This window comes from Rhododendron vialii, chromosome 13a, assembly GCF_030253575.1.
Source record: "Rhododendron vialii isolate Sample 1 chromosome 13a, ASM3025357v1".
NCBI classification, from domain to species: Eukaryota; Viridiplantae; Streptophyta; class Magnoliopsida; order Ericales; family Ericaceae; genus Rhododendron; species Rhododendron vialii.
This window is the reverse complement of record NC_080569.1, coordinates 22,213,545-22,227,989: the sequence shown is the minus strand read 5'-3', so window position 1 is coordinate 22,227,989 and position 14,445 is coordinate 22,213,545. Positions and strand designations below refer to the sequence as shown.

General features: G+C 37.7%; 1 protein-coding gene across 1 annotated transcript; it reads left to right on the top strand.

The window, feature by feature from the left end:
• The first annotated feature begins 1,811 nt into the window (after positions 1–1,811).
• On the top strand, positions 1,812–3,284 carry LOC131315266 (probable F-box protein At4g22030). The gene has a single exon (XM_058344412.1). It carries the CDS (start codon positions 1,925–1,927, stop codon positions 3,188–3,190), a length of 1,266 nt encoding a protein of 421 aa, XP_058200395.1. The 5' UTR covers positions 1,812–1,924; the 3' UTR covers positions 3,191–3,284.
• Positions 3,285–14,445: the final 11,161 nt, after the last annotated feature.

Here is a 14,445-nt window from a genome sequence, read left to right as displayed (position 1 = left end):
CGGCTATGTCCGTTTTACGTAATTCGGATACTATAATTTATTTTCTTTCATGGCTTGTAATAAAAAAAAAGGGGTATAATTTGATGGGGCTCTTTGGTTCTCCCAATGGATTGAGAACATTTTTACTTTATTAAGTACGATTCAAGTGTCCGAATCAAAGATAAAAAAGAAAGTGTCGAGGTCACCTTACGTGACCTTGATTAATATTGAATTCTTGGAGAATCAATCTCTGTTAACTAGCACGAATATTCCTACTTGTAATTGTTGTAAATGTGACAAACTATTACCCTTTGTGAGGCTAGTTTACATTAAACTTTAGTCCCGCTGTAAATAGTCCTGTTAGTAGAGGGTTTGACTAACATCTCACGATCATTTCAGATGTATGCATGTAAATTAACTCAAATACCTTGTGTTCTTGAAAATCACACTACAATACCCAAGTATGCTTTGACTTAATAATCCTGTTATATTATATTTGTCTTTATTGAAAAAAAATTCAATTGTTAAGTTCTACGTTAAATTTTTGTGACTGTTAATTTGCTCGACAAGAGAAATTAAAAAATTAAAAATTTGTCAACAGCCATCTGAAGAAGTTGAGAAAAGGTAAAAAAAACCCAAAAAAATCCCTTTATTTTGGATTATTTTTGTCGTTCGTAAACTTTTTAAGGTTTTTTCAATCACAGTTTTTACATTTTATATCCACCTTGTCCAAACAAATCAATTTTTTTTAAATTAGATAATTATCATTTGCCTCTCTAGAAATAGGTGATCCAATTATATCGTCCTATAAAATTAGATAGTTTTGCATAGGGGTGAGCAAAAAATTAGTCAAATCATGAATCCAGTCCAAACCAATCCAAACTGAATGTTTGGTTAGGTTTTTCAGTAGTGTGATTTGGTTCCAGTTTAAAAAATTTAGAAACCGCGATAAATGGTTTGGTCTGTGGATTTATGTTAATGGTTTCGGTTCCAGTCCGTGTATAGATATAATATATATACGTATAACTCATTTAATTTAGGTACGCCAAGTATACATGAAAGTTATAGTTAACTAATTTTCTAAATTAACAATTTATTCAATCCACCGACTTATTCATTATTCATTTACTACCAAAATTATATAGTATAAATTTCTGTATATCACAACCCTTTCCTATAATCTCAAAAGCACATAGTATATAGATATATAATGCTCCATTTAGTGAATATTGATTCCACGGCTCAATTAATTCCTAAATTTTTCTATAAATAAAACCAATTCTTAGTTTATCTCCGCAATTTTAAGTACTTTAAATAGTTTACGAAGATGATATCTCAATTTCAAGTAAACCGTGGTTCGAAACCGAAACCGAACCGTAGTCTAATGGTTTGGATTGGTTTGGTTAAACACTTTTTTTGGGTTAATTTAGTTCTCCAAATACATAATCCGTATGTAGTGGATTGGTTTTTTGTTTACTATAAAATCGGCCGAAGCAATCCGGTCCATGCTCACACCTAATTTTGCTTTTGCATATATTTTTTGTCGTTAAGTTGTAATCTAGCCAGGGGACAAAAATGCATGATTGTTGGCCGTTTCAAATGTTTTGACAGGTTATTCAGTTCAAAAAAAAAAAAGTTTTCACAGGTTATTTCCGTTGAAAGTCATTCAAAGACCAACCTCTTCCCCAAACTTATTAATTGAGAAATGGTCCAATCCCACCCGATTCAAAACCTTGACCTCTTCGTCATATGTCAAACCCCACGAATCTCTCTCTCTCTCTATAAATACCTTCCAATCCTCTCTCCATATCTCAACTCACTATATTCTTCAACCTCAAATAACCCACAAGAGAACTTCACAACCTGTCTCACCCCCAACAAAAACCAAGACAAAAACAAGAAAAACTTCACACTTTGAATAGCCATTCGAGCTTCTAAAAGGAAAATGGCTAGCATTCGAGCATCAAATGTGGTCCCTTCATCATTTCCCTCATCTTCTTCGCGTTGCCGGCGAGAAATCATGACCGTTAGAGCTACTATTAACATGCCGAAGCTTCGAAATGGTAGTACCCTCTCTCATCCCAAGCTAACCACCATAGGTTTGGTGGAGGAGTTGCAATTGAGGAATGGTTACAAAAACACAACCACCACCCAATTCGAAAAGCTTTCTCCCTCTCCTAAGGCGTCCGATCCCATGGCGATAGAGAAGCTATACGCCATGATGGAGGCTGTTGCCGATAGAGTGGAGATGCATAAGAATATAGGAGAGCAGAGAAACAACTGGAATAACCTACTTTTAACCTCCATCAACTCAATCACTCTAACAGCGTCACTAATGACCGGAGTTGCAGCTATGGGGGCAGGCGGGGCTCCTCTTGTGGCTCTTAAGCTCTCTTCTACTCTGTTGTATTTGGCGGCTACGGGAATGTTGTTGGTCGTGAACAAGATTCAACCGTCGCAACTTGCAGAGGAGCAGAGAAACGCTGTGAGGTTGTTTAAGCAGCTTTACGAAGAGATTCGCACGACTGTTAGCATCGGTGCTCCAAATTTGAATGACGTAAAAGAGGCGACGGCCAAAGTTCTAGCACTTGACAGGGCATACCCGCTTCCTCTGCTGGGTGTGATGCTCGAGAAATTTCCAAAAACCGTGGAGCCCGCTGTCTGGTGGGCCCCACTACAGAATCGGAAGGCAAAAGGTCTCGGTGGGAGAAAAAATGGGAACGGTTGGAATGGCGAGCTAGAGGGGGAAATGAGAGAGTTAGTTACGGTTTTGAACAGGAAAGATAAGGAAGATTACTTGGGGTTGGGTAAGAAAATCTTGAAACTGAACAAAATCTTAGCCATTTCTGGCCCTTTGTTGACCGGACTTGCTGCTTTCGGCTCTGCTTTTGCGGGCCATGGACCGTGGGCTGTGGTTCTTGGGGTCGTTGCCGGGGCATTGTCGACCGTCGTGAACGCAGTCGAGCACGGTGGACAAGTTGGGATGGTGTTTGAGATGTACAGGAGCAATGCCGGTTTCTTTGAGCTCATGCAAGAGTCCATAGAATCAAATTTGAAGGAGAGAGAAGTGGAGAGGAGAGAGAATGGGGAGTTGTTTGAAATGAAAGTGGCTTTGCAGCTGGGAAGGAGCCTATCTGAACTAAGGGATCTAACAGCTTCTTCTTCCATAAAAGGGGAGGCAAACCATGAGTTTGCAAGCAAACTTTTCTAATTTTTGGAATTTAACTGTACAAATTTGTATGTATGACTAAATTTAGGAGTTGAATTGTAAATTTGTCTACATATTGACCGATGATAGGATTCATTTATTCACTCTAAGCAGTGGGTTTATCATGAACACACATATTTTCGACGGTCAACACTTGAGTACTGAACTACTAGTAGATGACCAACTATGCTAGAAGCCTTTGAACGGGTCACTTGCACGGAATTATCAAGATTCTTTCAAGTAATACCTAATTGAGAGAGAAAGATACCATCATTTTAAAATACCATGACTCGAACCCCTGACCGTGGGGGACACCACAAAGGCACCACCGTCAGGGAACTCAGAGCTATTGGTAGGCAATACCTAATTGGGTTACATAAAAAAACATTGGAAATGGACTGCCATTTACAGATTTAAGGCGCATACAAATTTGACCGTCAGACCTGTTTTGGCACTAGCAGAAAGAGAGAGGTACAGGTATTACACACGAAAACTATAACATATATATGTTGCAATCAGTAGTCAATATTGATCCACTTATTTGAGCAAAATTGTGCGATAGTGATCACTTTTCAAGTCACATCGTTCAAACCGTGTTTCGGTGCATTGATCTGGACCATGCTCCGAGATTTCTTTCAAATCAATTTTAGGATTGAAAACCAATGGAAAACAAAGAGTAAAAGTTTAAAATTAAGTTTGAGGCACGACATAGAAGTATAGAAAAAGACAGTTATCCAGAAATACTAGTATCCCAAAAAGAACTCCGGGAAAAGAAAAAAAAACTCACCTTTCTCAAGGCACAATACTTTTTGGCAGAAATATAGAAAAAGACAGTTATCCAGAAATAGTATATTTTTATCATCCATTAGTGTATCAACTAAATTGATTCAGTAAAAGAAAAAAATTGAGAATAGGTATAAGGTTTTTGGCAGAAATCAGAATTCAAGTCTGAAAGGGCTACAACCCTTTTTTGTTTTTTTGAAACGGTGAAAAATTATATTACTCTTAAACAAGAAGTACAAGAAATAAAAGGTCTTGGGCACACCGGCACAAAGTCATCCAAAACCTTCTCCTACGGAGGCACAAGGCCAATGAAGGAAGACCCCAAACCAAACAACCCAAGATGTAGAGCCCAAGAAAATGGGCCCAGCCCACCACAAACAAAAACACCTAAGCCCACAGAAAACAAAAAAAACACCTAAACCCTAAACACAATCTGACCAAGAACTCGCCGCCTCCCACCAATCCACCACAGGGCAGAGCAAACTTCAACCACCACCGAGGAGCTGTCACCAATTGCTGCACCTCCAACCCAAACGATTGGAACACCAGCTGATCCAAACGCCGACCAATCGACCTAAAAAGGATACCTCCAAGTCAGACTCCGGTGAAAAGGAAAAGCCCACGGCCACAGGATCCACACCCCAAAAACTTCATACGATCCATCTGGTCAGGAGACCAAACACTGCCTTTGCAACCATCCGAGGACAACCACAGCCACCCAAAGCCGGCAATCCAATCATCAGTCGCTGCACCTCAAAGGAATTGGTCGAATCGAAAAACCAGCTTAATTATGCCTAGGAGTTTGATGTAATCCTATAGTTTGTTGAAATTTAAGAGACTAAGAGCAAATTTGGGATTCAGAAATATAGATAACCTCTAAGCCCTTGTTGACTAACCTTCCGCTGATGTATAAACTATAAAAAATTGTTGGAAATTCCACTATAGCATATTTGTAACCCATTAAATCCACTTCTAAATTTCATAACCCCTCTAGTCCACTAATTAGGTTTTGGTGAGGCCTTAAGTCCAATTCAATTAAAAAAGAAATTAGTTCAGGACCAAAATACCCTTACTTTTAAAAACTGTTAATCTGATATATCTTACTCCTATAAAATCTCCCATATCCCATTCCTATAAAATCTCCCATATTCACGTTGTTCCCATATCTAAAAGGGAAACAGAGTCCAAACGAGAGAGAGAGAGAGAGAAGATTACCTTTTCCATTCAAATCCCATATTTTTAGCCCATTATCCGTTCTACGTTTGAAATCTCAGCAATTACGTTGGAATAAAGCGACAGAAGATTCTCCTTTTCTGATACACTGTATATAACATAATTGTACATATATAACGTTATATACTCGTTTATCAGTTCTCTTTTAACGTGCAATACTTACATTTTACGTTATATACTCATTCATCGGCTCACATTTAACGTTATATGAGTTTTTGAAATCTTTTTTTATTATAATACAAGAACATATAACATTCCTCGTTTACATCTGAACGTACATATATTAACATAAAATGGTATATGTTCTATAATTTTTTTGGAGTTTCGGTGCACAAAAACTCCCATATAACATTATATTTTTACTTTATTGAATTGGTCCGCGCAGCGGCCTCAATGACTTGCTTCGAGTAACAATATATGTTCTTTTTTTGTTGAGAGGTACACAAGTCAGCAGCTTTCATATAATGTTATATGTTCTATTTTTTTGGAGTTTCACAGCATAGAAACTCACATATAACGTTATATGTTTTACTTTATTGAATTAATCCGCGCAGCGGCTTCATTGACTAACTTCTGATAACCGTATATAAATAATCTTATATATGTTTACAATGCAAAAACAAACAAAGAACTTTATATGTGTATTATTTTGCCACATAAATAAATACACACAAAAAAACGTAATAAGTGTGACAAAAAATAAACATATAACCTTATAACATTATACATGAGATTCTGTCCTTTCTAACTCTAAAAAAAATGGGAAAAAAAAGAAGAGGAGATCTTGTAACTTCTTTCCCTTTGTCACCGTCGCCTTCTTCACGGTCGATTTCACATGTAACTTAATACTCTTCACCCCTTGAACAGCTGCACAAATAATAAGTCAGTAAGGCCGCTGCGCGGACCAATTCAATAAAGTAGAACATATAATGATAAGAGTTTGATATAATCATATCTACTCGCAATCAAAACCTTAACTTATATATTATTAACTGTTCAATTGTGTTTTGCTAATGAGTTCCTATATATACCTTGAACTGGACTCAGTTACCAACATTGATATAACCATATATAACCCTATATATTTGTTGAACAGAACATCATATATAATGTCTCACGAGATAGTAGATCGTATATAACGTTATATAAATCAAAAACTATATATACATATATGCAAAAGCGACAGAACATCATATATAATGTCTCACGAGACAGTATATTGTATATAACGTTATATAAATCAGAAACTATATATACATATATGCAAAAGCAACAGAACATCATATAAAATGTCTTACGAGACAGTAGATCATATATAATGTTATATAAATCAAAAACTATATATACATATATGCAAAAGCGACGAAGGGCGACGATCGACGACGAAGGACGACGGCGAGGAGGAGTGCGATGTCAGCGACGAAGGGCGATCGACGACGAAGGAAGTCTGGGACGTGGATTGATCTTTGTTTTTCGTCCGTTGATCTCGTTGTTGGAGTGACGAAGGCAATCGAGTGCTTGACGACGGCGACGGAGACGATGCTGGTATTCGAGTGCTTCTCGCCGATCGAGGACGACGAAGAAGGGCTGACGCCGAAGAAGCCCGACGAGGACCAAGATTGCCGACTACCAAGAAGGCGACGACAAAGAAGTTCGTCTGTGGTTTCTAATGGGAAATCGTCTGGGTTTTGTTCGTCTGCGTTTTGTTCTTCTGGAAAAGGGGGGGGGGGGGGGGGAGGGGGGGATGGGTTTTATAATGGAGGAATCCGAGAAAAAAAGGGGAATGGAGGAAAAAGGGAGAAAAAAACGAGAATAGAGAAAAAAATGGGATAAAAAAATTTTTGAAAGCAAGGGTATATTAGACTAACCAGGGTAATTATATCTTTACTAATAGGTTAGTGGACTTAGGGGGTTATAAAATTTAGAAATGGACTTAGTGGGTTTGGAAAGTGGTATAGTGGACATGGGAAAAATTCTCCCAATAAACTATGACAAAAAAGTAAATTGGGTTTACATGAGGGTAAACTTGTAAATAAATGTTTTCTAATTTCCAAAATGTTATGGTAAATGAAATAAGAAACATGAATGTGTTCGAAAAATAGAATGGGCGTCAGATTCGCTTTGTGTCATGAATCCGAACAGTGAATCCGAGTCGACTATTCTTTTTCTTGGACACGTTCATGTGGACTCAAGGGTGCTGTAGTGTACCTCCCGCACAACATGTGTAGTGCGGCCAATTCCGGCCGTCCATTTCGACAATAGATGACTCGAATTTTCATCCAAACAATAGACGGGTAGGATTTGTAGAAACTCGGATTATATTCAACCATTTATTATCAAGATCGATGGCCCGTATACGCCCCTGAAGGGTGCCTTGCACAACAGGATTTCCCAATCCCTTTCATGTACCCTACCATTCCCTTCTTGTTTTTACGTGGTAGAGAAAAATCTTATGTGTTTAATAGTACTATGATTCTTAATTAATTTAACTCACCCCAAAAAAGAAAACAGATGGGTCGATCAAGGTATGAATCTCGCGCCGCACCAGTAGGTACGTATTCGTATTGGCCAAATTCAGTACCCTACACTTCTAATTTTGTTCCGGCTCAAACATCAGTCAGTATCGATCAGTACCATCCAATATCGGACAGTACCGGAGATATCGATTAGTACCGGCCGATACGTATTAGATTACTTTTGAATTTATTTTTTCTCTTTAAGTACTAGACAATACCGGTTGATATCTATCAATACTGAATGATACCAGACAAATAATACTATATATTATTTTATGTGAGAAAACAACACTAATAGGGGTAAATTTAAAAAGATATCTCACCGATAATGATACGTATCATACCAGTAGGAAAATCAACACTCAAACCGATACAGTATTCAGAATGTTGCCCTAACATACACTTCAATACATATGTGTGTGGGTATTACGCACGTTTTTATGTTAGAAACCTCACAAATGTTTAGTGGAGAGGAGGGTTGGACTTTAGAGCACCACGTGATAGTGCTCCTGGGGCAATGTTTAATTTTTCGATATTGCGATCTGCGTCGATCTGCATCGATAGGCGAGGATCTGGTGGTAACCAAACTAAATGAGGGTTTTGTTTGGGGGAGTCTGCGGCCGCGAGAAGAAGGTAGAGAAAAGAGGATAGAGGGAGAGAGGAAAACATAGATCTACACTTTTAAGGTCAGTCGATGTATATAATCCTTGAATAAGAATGTTTTACATGCATCATCAATTTTATACATATGTATATATAGAGGAACGATATATCTGATTTTTTTAAGAATTGTTGTTCGTCAAAAGAATTTCAGGAAATTGTCGGTTTGATTTGTGTGTGAGAAGGAGGTGTGTTTGTATATACACGCATCAGTTATATAGTTACATACACATATAGATAGGAACGATATATCTGCATTTTTTTAGGAATTGTTCATTAAAAGAACTTGGGCTTTTTGCTACTGGGTACACAAAATTACACCTTAATTCCCATTAAGGTATAATAACACTCCTTTTAATTACCACTAAGTCTAGGCATATGCTGAGAACTTCAGAAAACAAATTAACCATTGAGTCTAGGCAAGTGCTGAGGATATTCACGGTGCTGAGAATGTTTGAGAATGTTTTCAGAACTGAGAATATCTGAGAATGAATTACCTCCACGCCTAGGTGTGTGCTGAAAATATTCTCAGTGTTGAGATGAGAATGTTTTCAGTGCTGAGAATGTATGAGATCGAATGTTCTCAGAACTACTGAGAACGTATGAGAATGAATTACCACGAAGTCTAGGCGTGTGCTGAGATATATGCGTGTTGAGAATGCTCTGAGAACATTCTCAATTTTGAATGCTGTGTTTGGATGAGTTTTTAAAAAAAATTCAGTTTGATTTTTGGGATAATGAATAGAGAAAGAAATTAGGGTAATTAATATTGGAGATAGGGGTAATGAGGAGTGGAAAGAGATAGAGAGAGAAATGAGAATAATGATTGAAAATAGGGATAATGAGTGTAGAGATAAATGAGAGTAATAATTGGAAGCATGGGTAATAAGTATTTTTGGAGTTGAATTTTTTTTTCCATAAAGCGAACCAAACAAGGCAGAAATATCCAGAGTTGTCAATATTACCATTAAGTCTAGGCGTGTGCTAAAAATGTTCTTAGAGCTGAGAACGTTCTCAACGGTCAACGTCGGTGGTCAACAGTCAATGCCGATATTTGGTCAACAGTCATCAATAGTAGTGGAGGAGTATTTTTAGTATAAATTTTGACTTATCTTAATGGTATATTTTATGATTTGAGCCTGACCTGGTGGGAATTACTTTGGATTTTCTGTACCTACACGTAAAAGGCCCAAAGAATTTTAGTAAATTCTTTGACTAGGAGTGTACATTCTCTCATGAGGTATTTGAGGTAGTCCTTGTCAGTGTTGTTAAAATCGTAGGCTACGCGATACGTATCGTATCGTATCGTAGGAAAATCTATACGTATCGTCTTTGCACAGAAATCGTAGGATACAGTAGTCGTGTTGTGCGATTCGATACATATCGGGATGCGATGTGGTATCGTACGATTTTCGAATGCAGTTAAAACATACTTTTTTATACCCCGATTCAGCTTTAATCCCATACAGACCATACCCTAACTCTTTTACAGACCGAGATAAACCATGGGAGACTCCTAAGCCCTAGTTGACTCCACTCTCCGACGAGTCTCTGACGCAATCGACGGTGAAAGGACTCCTCTCTCCGATTGTTACTCTCATTTCAGGTGCTCGTTGGCCAATGGCAGTTGGCTGGAGGAACTCTTATGGTTACGTCAATGAGGACTAAGAGACTTGGCAAAGAAGTTAAGAATTAAGTTAAATGAGTAGAGAGACAATGTTTTTGCTCACAGAGAGTCAATACCCTTTCCTCTTGGACCTGCTCTCTCACTTATAGATAGGTAATTGTAGACTTTTGCTTAACTTCTCCCAATGTAGGTTACGTATCAACTAACTATTGTGGACTCTCATTATTGTATTTTCTGTGGGGCTTATGAAAGCCATATAGAAGGGTGCTCGTGAGGTTTCACGCCTCAAGCTTCCCTGTTCTATTAGTGAGCCTCCATCATTGTAATCACTTCTGGCACCACAAATTCTTTCAATGGCCAACTGCTGAGGTGCTCTTTATACATGATGACTAATTTTTCCGAGAAGGTTTTGGCTGCTCGGCCACTCATTCTGCCATCCAATCTTCGATTGGTCGGATACTCTTTGCCAACTACCTAGCTCTTTGATCCAACCGTGCACTGTTGTTGGTCCGAAAACCCACTTTGAGAGACAATTTCTCATTCATCTCTCAATGGAATTTAGTCATTCTTTCACCGGTTTAAAACCCCTTAGCAAGGACACCGGTTTGAAACCCCTTAGCAAGGAGTATCTAAAACCCACTTGGGCCCACCTCGCGCAGTGTGGGTCCCACCAAATTCTCTTCAGTTAAAATTCCATTTTTCCAACACACACAATAATGAGAAATAATCTCAATTTTCATTAATTAATATTCATCAAAAAACAACTCCTTAACCCTAAGGCTTACAATCTTATTTATACTAATAGAATTCCTAAACCTAACTTTCTTAAAATCTAAAAAATAAAATAAACATAAGGAAATAAAATCAATCTTAATTTTCCTTGACCAAGAAACCTATTCAAAATAGGAATACTAGATCAAATCAAATTAAGAAAATTGAATACTTATAAATTATCTTGACTAAAATAAGACATTCCTACTAAAATGCTAAACTCAAAATAATAAATTAAGATTCCTATATTTTTAGAATAATCAAAATATCGGCCTGCAGCAGTGCTCTTTAGGTTTCATGCCTCAAGCTTCCCTGTTCTATTAGTGAGCCTCCATCATTGTAATCACTTCTGGCACCACAAATTCTTTCAATGGCCAACTGCTGTAGTGCTCTTTATACATGATGACTAATTTTTCCGAGAAGGTTTTGGCTGCTCGGCCACTCATTCTGCCATCCAATCTTCAATTGGTCGGATACTCTTTGCCAACTGCCTAGCTCTTTGATCCACATGATGGCTGCCACGAGGAGCCTCCTCATCTGATTACTGGTTTAGGGTATGCCGGCATTTATCGTGCTCAGCCCTAGATCGATCTGGCCAATACCTTTCATGGTGCAGCATATTAGGAGCCCTTTTAAACTGGATTTGTTACTCTATTGGCATTGTCTTTTTGTAATAAATCTCTTGCTTAATTTAATCTCTCACAGCCTCATTTTCAGGTAATTCTTGAATAAATGTGGTCTCACCTTTCTTTAATTTGTTCTAATTACCAGGCGTTCCTGCTGCTAATCTTCTGATAGTGATTGTTCTCGATTTAATAAGTCAAGGAAGATATTTTCAGCTGGTGTTGTATGCTTTGTGTCCCTTGTGATGAGCAGTGTATATCTCCATGGAATTTAGAACAGCTTGCACTGAAAGTGTTTACGATTGCACTTGACCAGTCTGTTAGTTCGTGGATGTCTTTTGTTGGCTTTTGTTTTGTTGAGTGGTGTTCTCGAATGGTTTATAGGGTGCCTACTCTGATCTGCTCCTACTACTTACAGGTTGAAAACCTCATATTTGTTCGCGTTCCACTCTTGAGTATTGTACTTAATTAATTTCCATCTTGTTTTGAGTAGGATTGACTCCTTTTTCCGTCAGCAGTCTAATATTTTCCATCTGTTTTCTTTTCTTTTGCTAGCCGTAGCTTTGGGCGATTGATTAGCTGCAGCCATCCTTTTGTAGTGAACGTTGAAAAAATAGCCATTCCATGCTCGATCTTTTTGTTTGTTTAATGGATGCTGATGTGAATCTTGTACCAATAGAGTCGGCCCCGTGTGAGGTGTCAGAGTTGTGAGTCTCGTAATCATGTCGCGTCCTAACTATGCTTCTAGGTGCTTACCAGTTACCACCATTTAGACTAAAGTACTACATTACTCTTTTCTTGGAAATGAACCTATTCTTTTATTATGTTCGCGTCTACTTGTGTTTTTTCCCAGGAAATGAAGGATTTCTTTCAACAGTAAAAAATTAACAGTATGCCGCCTCTGTTTTTCTTTCGTTTTGATTTTTTGGGGCACTTTCGATGGTTGTCCCTCAGGAATATTTACGGTATGAAGTTGAGTAGAGCTTCTGAAGTTGACATGATTTTTTTTTTTTTGTTTTCCGGCTGAGTATTTTACCGGAGCAACAGAACTCCTACCCTCCATGCTTAATCCCAGGAGAAATTGGAGTGAAGGAATGGTTCAGGAAGATTACTCTCTAATTGTTAGAGTATATCTCAAATCATTTCCGTCTTAATGGGGGAGGATAACTAGTATCAAATTTTCGCTTTGATACTTTATGATTCTCCTTCCCGTAGATGCTGGTTCTTAAGCTCGATCAATCACACCGTCGGTGAGGAAGCCGAAGATTATCTTGTTCAACTTCTTACGTTTTCTTTTGGCACGTTTTGATGTATCTTCCAGGATCCATTCAGAAGCCGATATATCATATCCCTTTGACAACGGATAGTCTTCTCAAGTAGATCTTTTGCTTTGGTTGTTACTTTCATTGTTTATGCTTGTTGTCCTTTGATTTTTAGCTTGTATTCTCTTAGGCTCCGTTCCGGAAACCTTCTTAAAAAATAAGTACTTATTTTGCCACTTCTCATTCAAAAATAAGAAGGGTCATTCCACGAAACCCAAATAAAAAGTTTCTTTCACATTTTTAAACTCAAAAATAATGTAAATGAAAAAAAAAATTCAATTTTTTTTGCACTGTATTAAAGATCTCAATGAGATCTATCAAACAAGATCTATAGTGGTAAGAAAATTATTTGTGTAAACACATAATTTTTGAGCTTGAAGTTGCCTTATACAAAAAATAAGACTGTTGCTATGATAATGGGCGCCGGCGGAGGGAAATCATACTGGCGGCCGCGCCGAGTTGTCTCCGATCACCGGACGGCCGATCCAAGCCATCCAAAAATTCTAAAAAAAAAAAAACAAGGGGCTTGCGCGGGAATCAATGGCATTCGAGGTGTGTAAGGTGCTTGATCCGAGCACCCCTTTTTCGTGTATATATGATCAAGCACCCTACACGAAAAAGGGTTGCTCGGATCAAGCATCCTACACACCTCGGATGTCATTGATTCCCACGCAAGCCCCCTTGGTTTTATTTTTTAGAATTTTTGGACGGCTCGGATCGGCCTTCCGGTGGCCGGAGACGGCCCGGCGCGGCCATCGGTACGATTTCTCTCCCCGACGCCCATTGGTACCTATGTAAATTCTGAAAAAATAAGTACCACCTCCTTATTTTTTCGGAACAACCCTTATTATTGGACAAAAAATAAGTTCTTATTTGTTTTCTGGAATGGGCTCTTAGTTTGGTTGGTTTTTTTTCATTGGGGCTGTAATATTAACACTCATATATTGACTTTTATCCATGTATGAAGTTCTTTTTTTATGCCCACAAAAAACTTCTTACAGTTCTGTCTTGCATTAATTACACCCGGGTTTGTTGGCGGAGCTTAATTAGCATGACCGATTAAATAAAATGATGTTCAAACTCATATGTAGGTATATGTCGAGAGATATAGTAATGCTGTAAGGGTATGTTTGGTTGAATGGAATCAATGTTGGAATGAAATAGTAATTCTAATGACTTACTTATTCCAATGTTTGATTCACTATTGAATAATTGAATAATGATTTCAAATGAAATCACTATTCACCTTAATAAAGAAATTGTCATTCCATCCAAAAAACTAAGGAATTGTTATTCCATTTCTTTGTTACACCAAAATTGCTAGTGTCACTCCAACATTCACTATTGCCATACCAAAACTTACTATTGTCATTCCAAAAATTATTATTGCCACTTCAAAAATTGCTATTGCCACTCCAAAAATTGCTATTGCCACCCAAAAAATTGTTATTGCCACACTATTCCATTGGAAATGAGAATGACTATTCCTAAGTACAACCAAACATGAGAATAAGAATGATTATTCCATTCTCAATTCCTTTGATTCTATTCCATTCGTATTCACATTCTATTCCATCCAACCAAAAGCACCCTAAGGGTATATTTGGTTGGATGGAATAGTAATTCTAATGACTTACTTATTTCAATGTTTGGTTCACCATTGAATAATAGAATGATGATTCCAAATGGAATCACTATTCATCTTAGTAAATGAATTGTTATT

Excerpts from the sequence above, each read along its gene's own strand:
- LOC131315266 (XM_058344412.1), top strand. The coding sequence starts at position 1,925 with ATGGCTAGCATTCGAGCATCAAATGTGGTCCCTTCATCATTTCCCTCA.